This window comes from Anoplolepis gracilipes, chromosome 5 (assembly GCF_047496725.1).
Source record: "Anoplolepis gracilipes chromosome 5, ASM4749672v1, whole genome shotgun sequence".
NCBI classification, from domain to species: Eukaryota; Metazoa; Arthropoda; class Insecta; order Hymenoptera; family Formicidae; genus Anoplolepis; species Anoplolepis gracilipes.
Genome location: NC_132974.1, coordinates 13,866,596 through 13,885,089, shown reverse-complemented (window position 1 = coordinate 13,885,089; position 18,494 = coordinate 13,866,596). Strand labels below are relative to the sequence as shown.

The following is an 18,494-nucleotide window of genomic DNA, read 5'->3' as shown; positions in this document are numbered from 1 at the left end:
AACGCGTGAAGTCGAAACATTTTATGTCTTAGAAAGATATTGAGTAGAGGTGGCTGCGTGAATGTGTAACGCACGACTTTTTAACCCTTACTCGTTTTTCATCATTGTCATTTAATCATGATTTTTTGAATATTTTTGGAGAAATATTTATAATTTATTTTTCGAGAAATATTCTCTCCTCGTGCACTCATCAAAGTGCAATATGTTTGCAGATTTCCACGTTAATCTCGCACAGAGAACGGCCGCTATGCTCGGACCGGAGTTTGCGAGCGGTCGCCAGGGTCGGCCAGGCGGTAAATTTGGCGGTCGAGAGATTCGTGACCGTCGGCGAAACTATCGCGGACGACAACCCGGAAATCAAACAGGATATGTACGAGGCTTGCAAAGAGGCGAGGGTTGCCGGTAAGTGCATAAAAAAAAACCATGTAATAATTATCGTGCGCAAAAAATTTACGAAATAATGCAAATAATTTTACAAACGAGAAACTGAAACTGCTGCATTATATTTTGAAATAAAAAAAAAGAGATATAATATATATATATATATATATATATATATTTTCTCGTTTGAAATTTAAATATTTATGACAGCCATCATTTTCGTTAGATCCTTATTTATTAACAATACATATCATCATTCAGAGATTATTTTCATACGTCATCAGATTTCCATTTTCGTTGGAAAAGTGAATAAGATATATTGCAATAATTTTGAATATATATTTTTATGATTTCTACTTTAGTTAAAGAAAAACGACTCAAGTTAAAGAAAAACTGCGTTACATGTGGCTTTCATAGAACATGAAACGTGAAAATTATGCGGGATGATAAATGCAAATTCAATGCAAATGTTCTTGCGAATATCACGATAGTACATTAATCAAAAGTTATGACAATGCAAACGTATCCAATTACAGAGCAAATTCGCATTAAAACTTGGCGTATTTCACACGCCAACATCATATACATTATACAATTTGGAATTATTAGAAACCTTAGAATGGTATATTACCTATAATAAAGAACTAAATAAAAGAATTCGCTAAATTAACGCGACAAATTCTGCTTTCTTCAAGATTATAAAAAAAAGAGAAAATTCATCTTGATTATAGCGAGCGATGCAGTCTTATTCAAGGGATTATTCAAGAGGCTAACGTTTACTAAATTTTAAATGCTAATTTTTAAATTCCACTTTTATCTGCGGAGACAGATAAGAATAATGTAAAAAAAAAAAAAAAAAAAAAAGAAAAGCAATATTGTATTAAAATTTTTATCTCTCGACCGTAAATTTTATCACAACAATGTAATGCAAAGTGTCTTAATACTTTAATCTAAATTGTTTTATGTAGATATTATTTTATTAAAAACTTTGTCTTCTTTTAAGATTTTATATGCATATATTTCTTGAGAAGAAATTGCATTATACTTACAGCAAGCTCGATATTTTCTGTCCCGTGAATCTCAAATCAGCAGATATTTGTCTTATGTCAATGTTTAAAAAATTATACTACCACAGATAAACTTCCGCAATCGAACAAGAGATCCGTAAATTGTATCGTTTTAAAATTTACGTTATCTGCAAGAATATCTCGTCGTAAGACAGGAAGGAAATAATAAATCAAAAATATACAATTCTCTCTACCATTTTTCAATTTGACATAAATTTTGAGTCTCTCGTAAACTCAAGAATTTCGAATATTCCGTCAAATAAGATACGGAAATTAGATTCGAGTAAATTCGAAATAAAAGAGCACATCGGGTGTGTGTCCTCGAATGCAGTTTTACGATTTCTCGTTTCATTCGAAACGACCGACATACTCTTTCAGCACATATCTTAGCTATCTTATGTTCGCTTTTCAAAAGAAAAAGAGAGGCACGTAAGCACGCACACGCGCGAGCAATGGAATATTTCATGCAACTATCAAGTATTTTAATATCAAACAGTCGTAAAAGCGTACATTATTCTGAATTATGACGCGTAAGAAAGAAATCTTAATTAAAAGCATTCAAGTACCAACGTCTCGAATAATCAAAAGAAATCTAAATTGCACCTCTCATAGGGTAAACTAGGGTATGATGGCCTATAGACTATAATTTTTCAATAATCGCTACATAGTACGCTTTTTTAAGTCAAAGGTAATCGATATTTACAGTAGTTTATGTGCATATATTATTCGAAATAACGATATTGCGAATCTTATATCATATTTTTACTTTTGACTACCTGCAAAGTTTTTCATGTGTCCACTAAAAACTGTTAAATGACAGTTAAGCTATCGTAATCGACGTTGGACATATTATAAAGATATGTAAATTGTTATATGACGTATAATTTTTATTTTCGTTTTCACTATTTTTTTTAAAAATGCTATCTTTTCCTTGAAAGTTGGGTAAGATGACCAATGCTTACGTTGTACTATTTTGATAATATAAAATTTCTATTAAATACTTTCCTTTTAATTTCGATAATATTACGTAATTTAAGCTTGAGTGAAGATAATATGCCAGACGCTATTAAAAAATAAGAAAACGAAAAATATGTTTTTTGCATTTTAAAAAGCTATGGGGCCAGCTTAGCCGAGTTTACCCTACGCAGCCTTGTGCAGACAATCGCACGCGAGCACCGGAAGAAAGTTCCGCGAGGATAAGACTCGTGACCTTTGAAACTCGTCACTCTTCGTCTAGCCTCTAGTCTCTAAGTCTTATCTAGCGGCTCGGTAGATTATATCTTCCCGTGTCTCTTCACGCTAAGCTGCACATTGCAGAACGTATCTCGCGGCTGCTACGATGTGGAAACAGCGTGCGCGATGACCCAGTTTCTCTAAACCTTGAAAGGTTTTTCGTCACTTACATACACAGAAGGGCCTCTCGCTCCTCTCTCGCTATCCTTGCCAAATAGCGGGGAGGTAATGGCCGCAGTAAAGACCGAGGATATTTCTTTCCGGCACACCTGTTCGCTATTCGGATAGAAAAATTGTACCGCAGAGAGAGAGAGAGAGAGAGAAGAAACGCGGTGGTCTCGGTGGTCTCGGTGGTCTTTAACGCGAAATATTTCGCGTCAGAAAATTGAAGTCCTCGAAGAAGGTTTTGGAAACGACACACGTACTCGATTCGATTAACGGTGCAACTATAATTCGAAGATGAAAGAGACCAAGGTGGCCGACACGAGTAGAAATGGGAATTGGTTTAATTTCTCCGTGCGAAGAATACAACAGTTATTCTGTTCGTTATCATCGATTTTGCGCTTAAAGAGAAAGCGGTGATAAATAAATAATAAATCGCGCGGGAGAGCTTTCGTCACAATAACCGAGGTCAAAGAGAGACGTGTTCGGCGAATTTAAGAGATCGATTTCGTCGACGGTGAAATGAAGATTCGATTACTAAATTACATTGAATTACTTGTTGGAAACGTGTACGAGAGACGTATCAATTCGGACTAATAAAATGACGTCGAAAGGGCACCGAGATATTACGGTGGCGATCGCGCAAAGTCATGCGAGTCTATCTGGCTTGAACAAATCGTTTCGCGTGATATCGCGTGTAAATCGGGCACCGTAAGTGTAACTAAGAGCTGCGAGCGCTATATCGTGTCAGTGATATTCACTATGACACGGCACGCGACGAATTTATACAAATGGATTCTCGCGTACAGTTCTTATCGATCGATATGCCCCAAGTTTTTATCTTAAGCTGTGCCACTCGCGAAAATCATTATTCTTCAAAATAAGAAATCAAAAGCAACGAAAAGAGAACTTTTATACGAAACCATTATATACGCATATTCACGCATATATTAAATATGTAAGACGAATCGAGTGGAAGAAGCGCGACTATACTTACTTGTGCGAATGCTGGTACGATTTATGCTCTCTTTCCCAAGATAACGCTATTTTCGATGCTTCAAGGGACTTATAAACTCGCGCACGAAAACGCCGACGCCGACGCCGACGAGCGAGATGGGGAAGAGGCAAGCGCTAAGTCACTATAACGGAAAACGACTGCTCTAAAAGATAAGTGGCGACATGCCAAATTTATGTGCTACAGAAGGGAGAGAAGAAGAATATAACACGCGGCAAGGATAAAGCAACGCAAACAGTCTTGCCCGTTTATACTGCAAATACGCAACAAACTTACAGTAGCTCCTAGCTCGACGCACTCGAGCATGCTGATGGATATACGCGTATACTATGTGATTAATATCCGACGCTCCTTTCAAGTCGGCTGATAATTACTAGAAGAATTATACGCCTGCGCTTTCTAATGCGTTAATGTCGAACTGAAAATAAAGTCAAACTCTTTATTAATGGCGATTAAACAGCCTCTGTGTTTAACGTCGTCGCGTCGTACTGGAAATACCGATAATCAAGCGCGATATAGCGGTGTATTATAGCGAAAAACGGAGATGCGGAGAATCCAAGTACAAATTCGGGATAATTGGTAATAAAACGGTTATATGCAAATATAGAAGCTGGAAATATCGTGGCGCGGTAGGAAAATAAATTGTCCGAGAATCCAAGTATCGAACGCGGCGGCGAGATCGAAGCGGGGGGGGGGGAGGGGGGTGGAATTGGCCGGCGTTTTTTTTTTCGATGAAACGGGGAAAATAGCTAATATCGAGACACGCCGCGAAATTTGTAGTTTCAATTTGTAGTTGCGAGCCAACTACATCGATCAGTGTCAGACGGTAACCACTTTCGTATAGTCACTCTCTGTATGTAGTCCTCCCGTGAACACCATTCCTAGCTATTTTTGTCCCGACTGCCTTTTAAGATCGGGTCAAGTCAACGTACGAAACATTTTATTATTAACGGCCGGCGTGCCAACGAGCGCACACGCACAGAGAATTATGATCAACGCACATTTATTAATTTTACAAACAAACAACTAAGAAATTGGCGAATAAGAGCCAATATTATGCGGCGATTTCGCAGAAAATAATTTATTCTGCGAAATTGACGAGTGAACTGGGCACATATTTTTCATGATGTATTTTACCAAGATGTTTTATTCTCATTTTTCAGAATTTTAGAAACCCCTCCTTACCCACCCACCCTCTCCCCCCCTCCCCGCCCTTAAAGAAACGTAAGAGAGAAAAATATCAGGGGGGGGGGAGAGGCAAAGTCGCTGAATCGGGAATCGAACTCGAATCTTTACCACTGAGCTATTCGGTGGTCCCGTCACTCTTTATTTGGCTCTTATTCGCCAATTTCTTAGTTGTTTGTTTGTAAATATTAGAAAAGCCTTGTATTCGCGAAATATTTACTAGTTTTATTCTCGTATAAAAAGTAAGACTAAATTAAAATTCGTACTTTAATATGTGAAACAGACAATGTTAATAAAATGCTCATATGTAATAAAATTAACGCAAACAGACAATGCGATTGATGTACAGTCCGGTTTAATATTTGCATATCGCGGTTAATTCGTATCGTCGCGTGACCGAACAGATTAATATTCTCAATCGATCGCATATAAACAACCGCAATCGTTCTGTTCGTGCTGTCGCAATGAAGCATCGGCAATATTCTTCATGTATTTAATATTCGTGCGATTGCAAATAAGTCGACGCTACGTTGATAAATTTCCAATCCATTTTATGCCGGAACCAGCTGAACAATAAAAATGTTTTCAGCGCATCGAGGCACAAGAGAGCGATTTTATATAATGATGTGTCGCTTGGGAAAAACGCGGCATAAATTCCCTCGACCTTCTTTGGTAGCCTGGATGGTAAAAAGGCGCGTTCAGGCGGAACCATTGTCATAAAACCTCCCCAAAAAAGAAATAATAAATTGGTTTAGAAAAAACGCAAAAAAGTCGTACAAACAAAAATCGTTTATATCATATCAAGAGAGATGCGATTAACGAAGGAATGTAAATATTGGATCGATTTAGTGTGGACTGATGGTAAACGCGGATAAAGGTTTCGCTAACGAGTAAACTTGGAAAGTCATTAGTCACATTGATCCATAAGCCCGTGGTTATCACGGTTATCATGGTAAAATGTTCCGCTCTGTTTATTATAGCAATTTGATAGCACTCACTGATGAATGCAAAACCACTTGCACCGCCAGCACATCCGCAGATCTACATTGCAAAGAGAGAGAGAGAGAGAGGACCGATAGAGTTAGATTAACGTAAAAATACTTTATATATCGATGGCGCGCTTAACGTAATTAAATCAGTACCATCGATTACCAATGTACATCTCAAACGACTTATTTTGTACAAATAAATATAAACTGCACGCTCTTAAAATTCAAAAAAAATATCGACTCAATATATATATGATATATATATATATATATCATATACATATAGTATATAGATGTTTCAATCCAGTTTTTTTTCTTTAAACAGGAAACCAATTTTAAGACAATTTAAAGAGCTAATATAAAATGGAGCTATTTTTCTTTTTTTTTTTTTTACATCTCATTTGATTAATTATTATAAAATTATTATATTAAAAACGAATTTCAAGGAAATATAAAATGAATCGATGAATGAAAATAAATGCATCATGCTTTTGCAGTATACAGATAAAGTCCATAATTTTGTGGATAACAGTAGTGTTGATATGATTACGTTGCACTGTTATCATAAGGAAATGATTCGTTTATGATGCGGGCGGATCTCCTAATCACGCGAGCAATGCAACGCATAATTGTTCTTTCATCGCGTGCCAGGAGAAAGTTACAAAGGTAGCGATTGAGCGATCGATACGCATCTTTGTGAGAAATTTATAGTTGCTCAAAATTCGCGAACGTGTTTCATAATGGTGATTTGGTTTTCTCTGGCATGCTTCACTACTCTTTCTCTATATGATAAATCAGACAGATAACATTTCGACATCGATGTCGATGAATAATACGCGCCGGTGAAAAATGGTCCCTTTCACTCATGGGCAAGAAATAAAAACACGAATGTCAATCTCCCGCCTGATGTCCCAGCTCGATCTTGTCCCTTGTAAATCATAGAAAGTGTATTCCTGGGACACGCTTCTACACTTGTCGTATCCGAGCAATCTCTCCAATTGCAATCTATCGGATGCACCGGGATACCAATATCGGGATAAGTGACGTATACTCTGGTATGTTCAAAATGTGTTGCGCTTGAAAATATCTCACCGACAATCAATAACAAGAGATTCTTCTAGCAACATACAAATTCCATTCGTGTCCACCGCTTATTTGCGATTCCTCTTTATAATAATAATAATTATGTAATAATTAAATGAGAAAAAAATTTTTTAAACAAAGTACTTCATTTTCCATTACATTGTTCTCGTTTTACAACACGAAATTATTTAATATAGGACATAATTATGACTTTATAAATCTCTTTTTATAATATTTCTATATATAGGTATGAAATATACATATATATATATATTATATAAAAATATGCCGACCGGATGATAAACAAATATGTATAATATATATATTTTTGTGCATTTTAACAGCTTTTAAATTAGGTCAAGATCTTTGCTTACTCTTATACGTAACAGTTAATCTATATAAAACGTTATAAGACTTCCATGTCAAACTGGCTAATCTTACAACACTAACACTGTTGATATTAATCGATTCGATAGAAGAACAGAGAGCAATCTGTGTCTGTAAAAAAAAAAAAAATAATAATACAAAGTATAGCGCGTAGAAAGGGGACTATATTTTTAATTTTTGCATCAGGTGTTTAATTCTTGTTAGAAATATTGTATGTCGCGATAGATTGTGGAAAATATCCAAGCTATATACAGGACGATGTACATGATAATTTTAAAGCTCTCAACGTGAGATTTAATAGAACGTAAAAAAAATCAAGTGTTTTCCTCGTTGACTAATGAGAAAAGTATCCATCGCGTAAAACGAAAAACAAACTCCGCCGAAGGGTATAATTTGCAGTGACCTATGAGAAAAGTTTATAAACATCGGGTTGATGAAGAAACTGTCTGAGGAAAACAAATTGAGGAATAGTATTTAACGGAAGCCTGCAATATACGTACAATGGAATTAATTGAGAATATTTCTAGATAAAGATGAATTTCATCCATCTCGGTAAACATCAACTCAATATTTTCCCATAATTACGTGATGTTAAGGCACAGATGTTATATCCATGATATATTGTACTTTCATCGATTCTCCCCATAGCAATTTACGTTTAGAATATTATTTAATAGCAATGAACAATTATGTACATGCTAACAGCCTGCGGTGATATCCTGTTTCGTACTAACTATCTACGGCGCTCTCTAATTCAGGAAATAACTGTTTAATGGTACAGCAATCCTCGCATCTCATGCTCCAAGTGATTTTCGATCGATGATGATATTATTAGAAAACGCTGTCCACGTAAGTGCGTCTTGGAAAAAAAAAGATTCTGTAATGTCAATTTTTGCGTTGATTTTTATACGATATTACATTGTTTCTCTGAAAAAAAAAAAAAAAAAACATTAGATAATTTTTGTGTCATTTTGCGTCAACAAATGAAATACCGCAATTAATGAATTACTTTTATCACAATATTTTTCTCTCTACAATCTCTCTCTTCTTTTATGACTAAACGTTATACGATTTTATTTAAAAAATATTAAATAAAAAATATATTATATTATATATATTAATACATTTTAAATATAAAATTAAATATCTTTCAAATGTACTATTCTGATAAATTAAAAATTATTCATACATCTGATAATTCCACATTTACTATTCAAATTTTCTTACACACGATAAAGCTAATTCGGTATAAACGTTGTTTAGATAAGGTAGCGAACAAGTGGAATAGTTAATTATCAGCGCTCAAGAGCAGCCAATTAACCGTAGTCGTCGTGCTTGGGTCGAGGGGTTGAATCATAATTAAATCAGTTACTTCGATTTTACGGTGACACACGGTAAAAAGGCGAGATGTTTAATTCATCAATGCTCTCCGTCCACCACATTCGCGCGAAATTCATTCGAGTTCTCTCTCATGAGAAAAGTTCTCGCCATGAGAGATTTTAGCGGACAATTAAGCTTTACGCGTATTTTAATTTCCGCGATATATATATTATATATTAAATTAGAAAATTAAAATTTGTGTTACGCTTAGGCTCGGCGATCGAGAAATTATGCGAATGTGCCTTGGAGGACAGTCTGGCTGACCGAGGTTCCGTTGTGAGAGCTGCCAGATGTCTCCTAGGTTCAGTGACGAAAGTCCTCCTCCTGGCGGACATCGTCGTGGTCAATCAATTGCTCCACGCGAAGGATAAAGTCGCCCGCAGTCTCGGACGTCTCGAAAGCGTTTCCAATTTCACGGAATTCGTCAAGGCGTTCAGCCAATTCGGAGGGGAAATGGTCGAGTTGGCGCATTTAACGGGCGACCGTCAGGTGACAACTTTTTTTCTTTTTTTTTTTCTTATATGTATTCAAATTGATATTTCACAGAATCGTTTACCAATTATAATTCTGTCGCGTGCAATTAATTAATACTACCTTTTAATGCAGAAATCGAGATTCAATTAAACGCATTTCATTTTCTCAGAATGATCTCAAAGACGAGAGGCGACGCGCGCAGATGGCAGCTGCTCGACAAGTTCTAGAAAGGAGCACCATGATGCTTCTCACGTCCAGCAAGACGTGCTTAAGGCATCCTGAATGCCCGTCCGCCAAAGAAAATAGAGACACCGTTTTTTGCCAAATGAGAAGAGCGATGGATCTGATACATTATGTCGTCAAGGACGGAGTACTGGACTGCAGTGAATCTCAATCCTACTCGAATTCACAAGTAAGTTGATTTTATTTCCAGTACATAAACCCTTATACTTGAACGATAAAAATATTTTTCTGGAATACATCACATTAATTACATTATATTAAAATTAATTTCAAAAAAAAATTTAGTAGCCGAATAATCAAGTTGCAAAATCAAAAGATATTATCTAACAATTATTAGTCTTTTTTTTTATATCATTTTACTTGCGATATTAATTTACAAACACAAAATAGTGAGTACAAAGTTATTTGAAAATTAATTTCAAAATTAATGCCGTTAATAACGAGGATAATTACCAACACAAACATGCGTGTTAGAGCTTGCCAAGAAATGCTGTAATAACCGCGCGTGCCAAATGGCGCTATATTGACTTTCAAGTATTTATGCATTCTTCATTATTCTGTTGCATCGAGCAAATATATTATGACCATATTGCAAGAATCGGAGAGAACAAAAAATCATGTAAAATGTTTCCGAAAATGTTTGGAAACATTCCAAAGAGTCTTTGTCCGCCAAATTGTGATTTACGAATAGATGGTTTAAACGACCTTGGTGGTCTACTCTACCCTTGCAGAAGTTGTAAACGAAATATCGAAATGATCCCACGCTATACCACTATAACTCGAGAAACCATAAATAATGGCGCGTTATCTGGTTTGGCATGAAATCGATAAGCGACGGTCGAAGATGGTAAGAAGAGAATCAGCGGAATATGTTTTACGAATATCAATTTTACAATAGTAATATACCTGTACACAATCAATTATTGGCAAAAACATTACGACTTTGATAAATGTTAGCGAACGTTAATAATAATATATATTTAATATATATCTCTGTTCAAATATACGTACATTCCAACATAGTCTTTCCATTTTGATATTGTTCATCAATGCTGCTGGACATCAAAAATATGCACAACAAAATCGGCGAGTCCAGATTAAATGGACGATAGCGAAAAAAGATTAGCACAATACTACAGGCAACAATGCAAAAAAAAAACCTATATAACGAGAAGTTTGAAGCGAAATACACGATAGAAAGTAGTGAAACGGACGATAAATGAAACTGCGAATTTCACTCGTGGAATTGAAATTGGCCGCTTCAAAGTCGTTACATACGTGAATCTAGTTATATTCCTGATAGATAACTTTATGGGAAAATAATTATAAATCGTTCGAGTTTTCTCTTGAAATCAAATATGCGTTAAAAATAGGAGATGCACAACACATGGTAAGAAATTTCGAATAAATTGTGACAATGCCGCTTGCAAATACATATCGTGATTTTCATAACGATGAGAATTTAGAAAAACCATTTCCAGCTGAGATCGTCATTCGTTATAACGATGGAAAGTTTTTATCTCGACGGTGAAATGGTCACGAAACGCCGGAAACGACCGACATAAAGAAATCGCGAATGCGTTATATGCGCAAATCGTGCCAAATTTTGCGCGCTCGCATTTACATATCGGCACTTTGACGCGCGGTACTTTAATTCCGTGCCAAACTTTTTTCAACATCTCGAGTGAATGAGGGAAAATATTTTACAATATCTCTCATACACATAAACTAGCAATAAGTGCTTCCGAAAATCTCTCAATTTCTCCAAAGAGATAACGTGAGTTACGGTAGAGAGTTAGGTCACGATGAACGACCTTTAACCGTGCTAGAAAAATGTGTAGTTACCCTTGTATTTTACACTTAAGTACTACCCACTTTCCGCGCGACATAATCGATTTTGGAGTGATTATGTAGACAACCTGGCCAAAGTGGGACGCTCCGTAACGTGACATCTCTCTAAAAGATTTAATAGCATTTGTCATGTCGCACGTGTCTGCCTAATATTTTGTATGTCATTTGCATTTTTCGACATTACACATTTACGCGATTGTAGACGTGTTCCTCTATTATGCAATTTTTTTTGTAATATATACATAATGAAGGAAAAGAAAGAATCCTTTCCCCTAAAAGAAATTCTCTCAACAGCATCTCGAAAGATATATCTCTTTACGATTGCTTTGTCCGCTATTACTTGCAGAGTCCGCAGCAGGAAGACTGGGACAGCAGTACCGTTTGCTCGGCATTGAAACACTTCGAGAGACTCGTTGAAACAACAAGGATGACCCTGTTGGGACCAGGCTGTCGCGAGACACTTACGTCGGCGTTAGAAACAGTGGTAGAAAGAACGCAGGACTTCACCGACAGCGCCTACACGAGTCACGAGCACAGAGAAAACATTCTCCTACTTTGCGATCGTGCGAAACTCGAGCTCAATACGCTCCTGCGGATCGGTAATAGCATGGTGAGCATTATCGCAATTTTTTTATTTTATTTCACACAAGAAAATAAACCACCGGCCGACCGCTCTATCTAATAATATAATCGTATATATAATGAAAAAAAAAAAAAAGTACAGTTTTAGTACCGATTTATTATAGATTTAAAAGTTTCATTTAATTTATATAAAATAAAAGAAAAGATTTAAAATAAAATAACATTCAAAATTATATATATGACTTGTAAGATTAAGAGCGTCTCGAAAATTAATTCGTAATAAAATCCTACTCTCGCGTTAAATGTAAATAATGAAAAATTTTGAGTAGCGCAATTCGAGGGTAAAAAAATATTCCCTAACGAGATAAACGATAGACATCGTGTTCCATCAGAATTACGAGGGCGGCGGGGGTTCACCGAGCTCCGAAATGGAACAAGCGGTGATGGGTGTGCTGCGAGCGACCAGAGACCTCCGCCAGCAGCTAAGCGCGACGACGATGGAACAAGCCGGCGATCTTGGCCAAGTGACAAAAGCCGGTCAGGAGCTCGTGTCAACGATCAGAAATCTCGCGTTGGCCAATGACATCGACCGTCTTCAGGAGAGCAGCGACAGGTTCCACGAGTATATCGAACACATTCTCGAAGTAAGCTTCGCCTGACGCGGCGTCCACGTGTGTTTAACATTTTTTTTTTCACGCGCGTTCTAATTCTGAAATCCTAGTGAAAATGATACAAAGTCTCTTTCCAAGAAATATTAGTTATTATTATTGCTTAAATTGTTCCGACGTGCATACAATCCTTGATTTTACATTGAACGAACTCTAGAACATAAATATTGATTTATTAGACGTACGATGCCAGTGATTGCCAGTGATTGCCATTCATCATTTCTTTAGATCGATTACAGCTTGATTGGATTTATTCCCTGCCTAACTTTAAGTGAATTAGCTCGTATATTTCATTAACCAAATCCGACCATTAATGATAAATGTTTACGAGTTGAAGTTATAATATGACGAACGTGATTATTTTTTTTTTTTTTTTCTTAATCTACTAGAAATCGAATTTTTATATTGGATATTATTTTTCTTCTTACAGGTATGCAAACTTTTGAGACACGTTGCGCTTTCGGAATCGTTGCAAGTGTCGGCCAAATTTACGGAAATCAACTTGAGAATATATGGTCCTCAAGTCGTAACGGCTGCGCATACGCTAGCTAGGCATCCCACAAGTAAGATAGCCAAGGAAAATCTCGAAGGTGAGCTGTTTAGATGTTTCAATGTCTTATTGAATTTGCAACGACGATCTAACACTAATCCATATTTGTTTACATTTGGTAGTATTCGCTGACATGTGGCAGTGGCTCATGACTGATGTGACGACAGTAGCGAAAGACGTCCTGGAACTCAGTCAAAATCGGCCAGAGAAGCAAGTTTACATGTCCTTGCCACGGCCAGGGGTACGTAAACAATTACCTCAAGGCAAACAATCGTAAGACATCTTGCGCATACAAATCGCTTTTTCCAAAGAAAACATGCTACTTGAATTGTTTAGTTGCTCTAGTCAAATGCGCGTCAAACACACACGTGTAATATCCGTTGACGCAGATGCCATTTTTGTGTTATTGTCTGTTAGTCCAGAAATATACACGCGTATACAAAATACATACACACGCATGACGAGCAATCATTGATATGGTTTATTTCAGAAACACGGCACGACAAGCAAACCGTTAAAGCCAGTGCGATTGGATAGCGAGGAGCAGGCTAAGATAGCCAAAGCGGGTCTCGAGATGAAACTAATCACTTCGGAGATGGACGCCGAGACGGAAAAATGGCAGGAGAGCGGAAGCGCTCTAGAAGAGAACAACGACATTGTGAAGCGAGCAAAGAACATGTCGTCAATGGCATTTTCCATGTATCAGTTCACGCGAGGCGAAGGCGCGCTGAAGACCACCCAGGACCTGTTCACCCAAGCTGAGTATTTCGCCGAGGAGGCAAACAGATTGTACAAGGTTGTGAGACAATTCAGTTACCAGGTATGTGCCAATCGGCTAACACGGCCGACGTAGATCAAAAGAGAGATGACACACATTTTTCTAATTGGACTGATGTTGATATATATATCAAAATCTATCACCTTTACTTCTATAATCATTCTTTTACCATTGTTTATTATACGGACTCTATATTGGACTTGATTCCGAGTTTCTTAATATCCTCGCTATATTGAAAATCTTTTTACTTATACATTACGCTATTGAGTTTCGTTTCTTCGTAAATCGCACGGTCGAAGCTGCATCGAGTCTGTCGATTAAAAATTCATTAATCAATTGAATTATTAACCTCATTATTGTCAAATATTTATTTCCAAAATGCTAATAATTATTGTTATTTTAATATGTTCGATAAGAGAAATCTCATTGTATGTAGAAATGTGCAAGTGTATTCGTGTAGCGCTCATTTTACACTACGCAATGTAAAAGTATATATACATCGATATTTCGATATTACGTAATTTTTAGCTGTTAAATCTTAATTTTTGAAAGTTTCAAGAAACACACGACAGCAATATCAATAATATTTCGCAATTTCTCCAGTAGATAAATAACGATAGAAACTAGAAAATTAAGATGTTTTTCAAAAATGTTAAAAACGCAAAATGTCGATCGTGTAAAAAGCATTCTCTCGTGTCAGTACTTTACATGCTACTATAGACCAGTAGCTTCCAAAGACCAGAAGTAGCTTCGACACGCGTTATTAGCATTAGATATGTTCGAATTAACACGTTTGCTGCCCACTTTTGAACCTCTCCTCCTTCCCCCTCCTAGCTAGGCCAAATATTATATAGTCACCTGAAACCACTTTAATCTTTCTATTATTCTTCTTAAGAGAAACAACAAAACGCTAACCTTGTAATATATTCTGTATTATACAACCCTTTTTATACCCTCGCTCTTGAATGCCTCCATCCAGGTAACTTTTTCTCTCTTTACTTTAGATCCTTTTTGGACTAATAGATATCACACTTTTGCCTTATACAAATCATTCTCGTTGCCATGTATATATGTATGTGTATATATATATATATATATATATATATATATATATATATATATATAGTTGTCTCCGCGTCATTCACCGTTTTATCGTTGTTAAACTGAATGTTTTTTTCCTTTATACATTTGTATATATTATCTCTGTATACATACGTACATATTGCTATGCAACATCACGCACGTAGACACTTTCCTGATCACGAATAATATCCTTAATTACGAGTAATATAGAGAAACATTTTATTTTGTAAAATGTAAGAAAATGAAAAAATATGTTGAAGATGAGTGTTGGAAGAGTATATTCTAATAATTGACAATTATAAGAATGATTTATCATTTAAAACTATAATGTAACGACTAATTGATATTGGTACGAGAATCATGTTTACGTGATGATGACATTTGATCTTTTTATTTGTAATATTTTTACGTAATTCTCTGTTACGTAATTCTATACAATTTAATGACCTTTCGGGAAATTGATGTAATTCTCGCATATATCACGTCATTTGAACTGTCATAATGAACGTTCATGATTATGTTAGCGAATCTATTTTGTGTACATTTATACGACTTTTGTGTACGATTAGTAAGGTGTGTTTTAGATGCTACGGGAATGCTTCCGTCTATGGACGACGTCTATGTGCATTGTGGTCCCTCTCCTTCCACTATCTGGGGCATGAGTATTATGTCTCGAAATTTTTGCCAGTTTCCAGCATCGCGTTTTATCGAACACGACAATATATATTTGTTCCAAAATAATTAGAGATTCTAAAACAGAGTTCATTATTATTACTCGGATATTTGAAAAGTGTACTTAAAAAAAAAAAAAATTAAAGCCTGGAAAGTTTATTCGTTTTTTATCGAACGCGATATAGTTGACATTAATATGTCTCGAATTAAAAAAAAAAAAAAATTCATGTAAAGGAAGCTTGCAAAAATAATAAGGTCTGTACTATTTCACTGCCACTTCACAGTCATTCTGATATCTATCTTGAGCAACTTGTCACACTCTGTTGAAAGTCTTGCATTGTGTTCTACTAGGACCGATAGACAATCTTTTTTCTTTTAACTTTATAGATACAAACTTCCAAGTATCTACGATACATATATACTACAAAGTATTTATTATTAGTCATACAATAAACAGCAAACAATAGAATCAAGCATTGCTTTACAGAATCTCTAAGAAATGCATTAAATATGACCAGTGATATCGCAAGGTAAATACATTTAAAAATTTTCAACGATTGTTAATCCGTACTTATTTTTTATATTATTTTTATTTTGTAAGACCATATCAATCACAAACATCAATGCAAGAGAGCTAAAAGTTATTACTATAAATTTATATTTTTTATAGATATCTATAAATATTTTAATATGGAAATTATTATTGAAAGAGAGTGTGAGAGAGAGAAAGAGAGAGAGAGAGAGAGAAGAAGAAGAAGAAGAGAAAGAAGAAAAAGAAGAAGAAGAATTCTTATAAATATAGAATATAAATAAAATTAATCAAGATGTTTGTTACTTTTATTCTTTTCAATCGATATACTATTATTATAAAGTTTATTATTAGCTTATTATATTCCATATTAAAATTATATTTAATAAATGACGAGTAATTAAATGTTATGCTATAATTATTTATATATATATATATATATATATATATATTATCGGTAACACTGATCTTTTCAGATCGTTGAGAATTGAATGTAAACAAGTTTGCCTTGCGACACCGACAAAGACATAAGATTGTATACAATGTTATATGGGTGCAGGTACCAGGTGGACCGCATAAGAAAGATCTCCTGGAAAATCTGGATAGAGTGCCGACATACGTTCAGCAACTACAATTCACCGTGAAGAATCCTACCGTAGGCAAAGCCGCCACATTTACAAAAGTCGATAATGTCATACAAGAAACAAAAAATCTCATGAATGTGATCTCGAAGGTGGTCACAACGTGCTTCGTCTGCGCCACAAAGGTGAGCCACGGAAATATTCGATCGCTTTGTTTCTTAAATACACAAAGGTACTTGATCATTTTCTTTATGACTAAGGTTACCTGTATTAAGTGACTTTGATTAACAATAAGATATTTTCATTCATAATAGTTTAATATCGCGTTTTTAAAAACGTCAAGGAATATGACAAATTATATAAATATTTACAGGTAGCTTTAGCCTTTCAGAAAATCATCTAACGATAATAGAGAGAAATTACGTTTAAAAATTATTTATACGATACAAATATATATTTTTGAGAGATTATATGAAATTTTCTCTCTATCGATTCTATGCGAATATTTCTTCAAAACATCAAATATTATATCATCTCCGTTTTGACAGAATCGCGTAGACTCGGTCTACTAAATTGCGATAGATATGCTCATTTTCAATAGTATAATTCGCAAAGGATCTATAGAATCGAAATCGCAGATTTCCCGCGTTCGCGCTAAAAATCGATTGTGTGTACATCTATCTCCTTCCTTTCTCTATTCACCGCCTAGCACAATCTCGTGATGCCGCAATACGTGGAGCTCAGCCCGACGATGGTACCCGGCCAGGTCGAAGAGGATTGTTTATACCCAATTAGTCCGCAATTGTTGCCTTCTACGAGCCCTTACGTGCAACCCCATCCACTCACGTCCGCGCAATTTCACAGTATCCTGAAACCGTCTTCCGGTCTGATAATGAACCCACCATCGTCCCTATCGCTCTTCGGTCCGTCCATAAACCCCGTATCGTGTCGGAATTCCGGCTCCTTCGTTCATCCATCCGTCCTATCTACGCCTGGAACGCAACAGCCGCCCTACTGTCTGCAAAATCTGCAGCTCCTGCAGCTGCAGCTGCACCACGCACAGCTGCAGCACATAAGACACGCGACGCTACCGAGATAGTAGCGGTAAACGCGTCGTGCTGTAGCACGTGACACGTGACACGTGACACTCATCCGTGAAAACGTTTCACGCGCACGCACGCACGAATGCACGCACACGTCGAGAACATTATACGTTCTTCGTACAGGTTCGAATATGGTTTTATTTTCCGTTTTGCTTTGCATTTCCCGATTATAATAATCTCACGAAAGATCGAATCGTTATAATTTCGATAATGATGACAATATAATTATCATCGACAAAAAAATTGTTTTCATTTTTTTTTCTCAACGAATTTCGGAAAAATTGTAAAATCCTATTTTATTGTACTATTATATTATATTATATATTAAGTAACTATAACTATTCGCAATTACTTGCTGAAAAGTATGAAAATTGAAATTATGACGGTACAATTCATTGTCTTTTATTTGGTTTGTCGCTTTTCATGCCTTATTATTATTTTTTTTTTTTTTTTTTTTTTTTTTTTTTTTTTTTTTTACGTAGGGCTTATTATAGTTGA

At 35.8% G+C, this 18,494-nt stretch overlaps 2 protein-coding genes across 10 annotated transcripts in view; one reads left to right on the top strand and one right to left on the bottom strand.

Moving 5' to 3' along the window:
• LOC140666217 (uncharacterized) overlaps positions 1-18,494 on the bottom strand; it is a 191,181-nt gene that overhangs the window by 159,430 nt on the left and 13,257 nt on the right. The window lies entirely within an intron of this gene.
• Positions 1-18,494, top strand: part of Alpha-catr (alpha-catenin related) — a 51,709-nt gene that overhangs the window by 30,247 nt on the left and 2,968 nt on the right. For 3 of the 4 annotated variants that reach the window (XM_072893130.1, XM_072893132.1, XM_072893131.1), the window contains 10 exons: positions 213-402; positions 9,094-9,371; positions 9,526-9,768; positions 11,797-12,060; positions 12,425-12,676; positions 13,131-13,290; positions 13,373-13,491; positions 13,741-14,070; positions 16,872-17,078; positions 17,603-18,119. In XM_072893130.1, the coding sequence (XP_072749231.1) occupies positions 213-402; positions 9,094-9,371; positions 9,526-9,768; positions 11,797-12,060; positions 12,425-12,676; positions 13,131-13,290; positions 13,373-13,491; positions 13,741-14,070; positions 16,872-17,078; positions 17,603-17,992 (2,433 nt within the window). In that variant the 3' untranslated portion in view covers positions 17,993-18,119. The remainder of the gene's footprint in view (positions 1-212; positions 403-9,093; positions 9,372-9,525; positions 9,769-11,796; positions 12,061-12,424; positions 12,677-13,130; positions 13,291-13,372; positions 13,492-13,740; positions 14,071-16,871; positions 17,079-17,602; positions 18,120-18,494) is intronic. The other variant, XM_072893133.1, reaches the window with a different exon arrangement.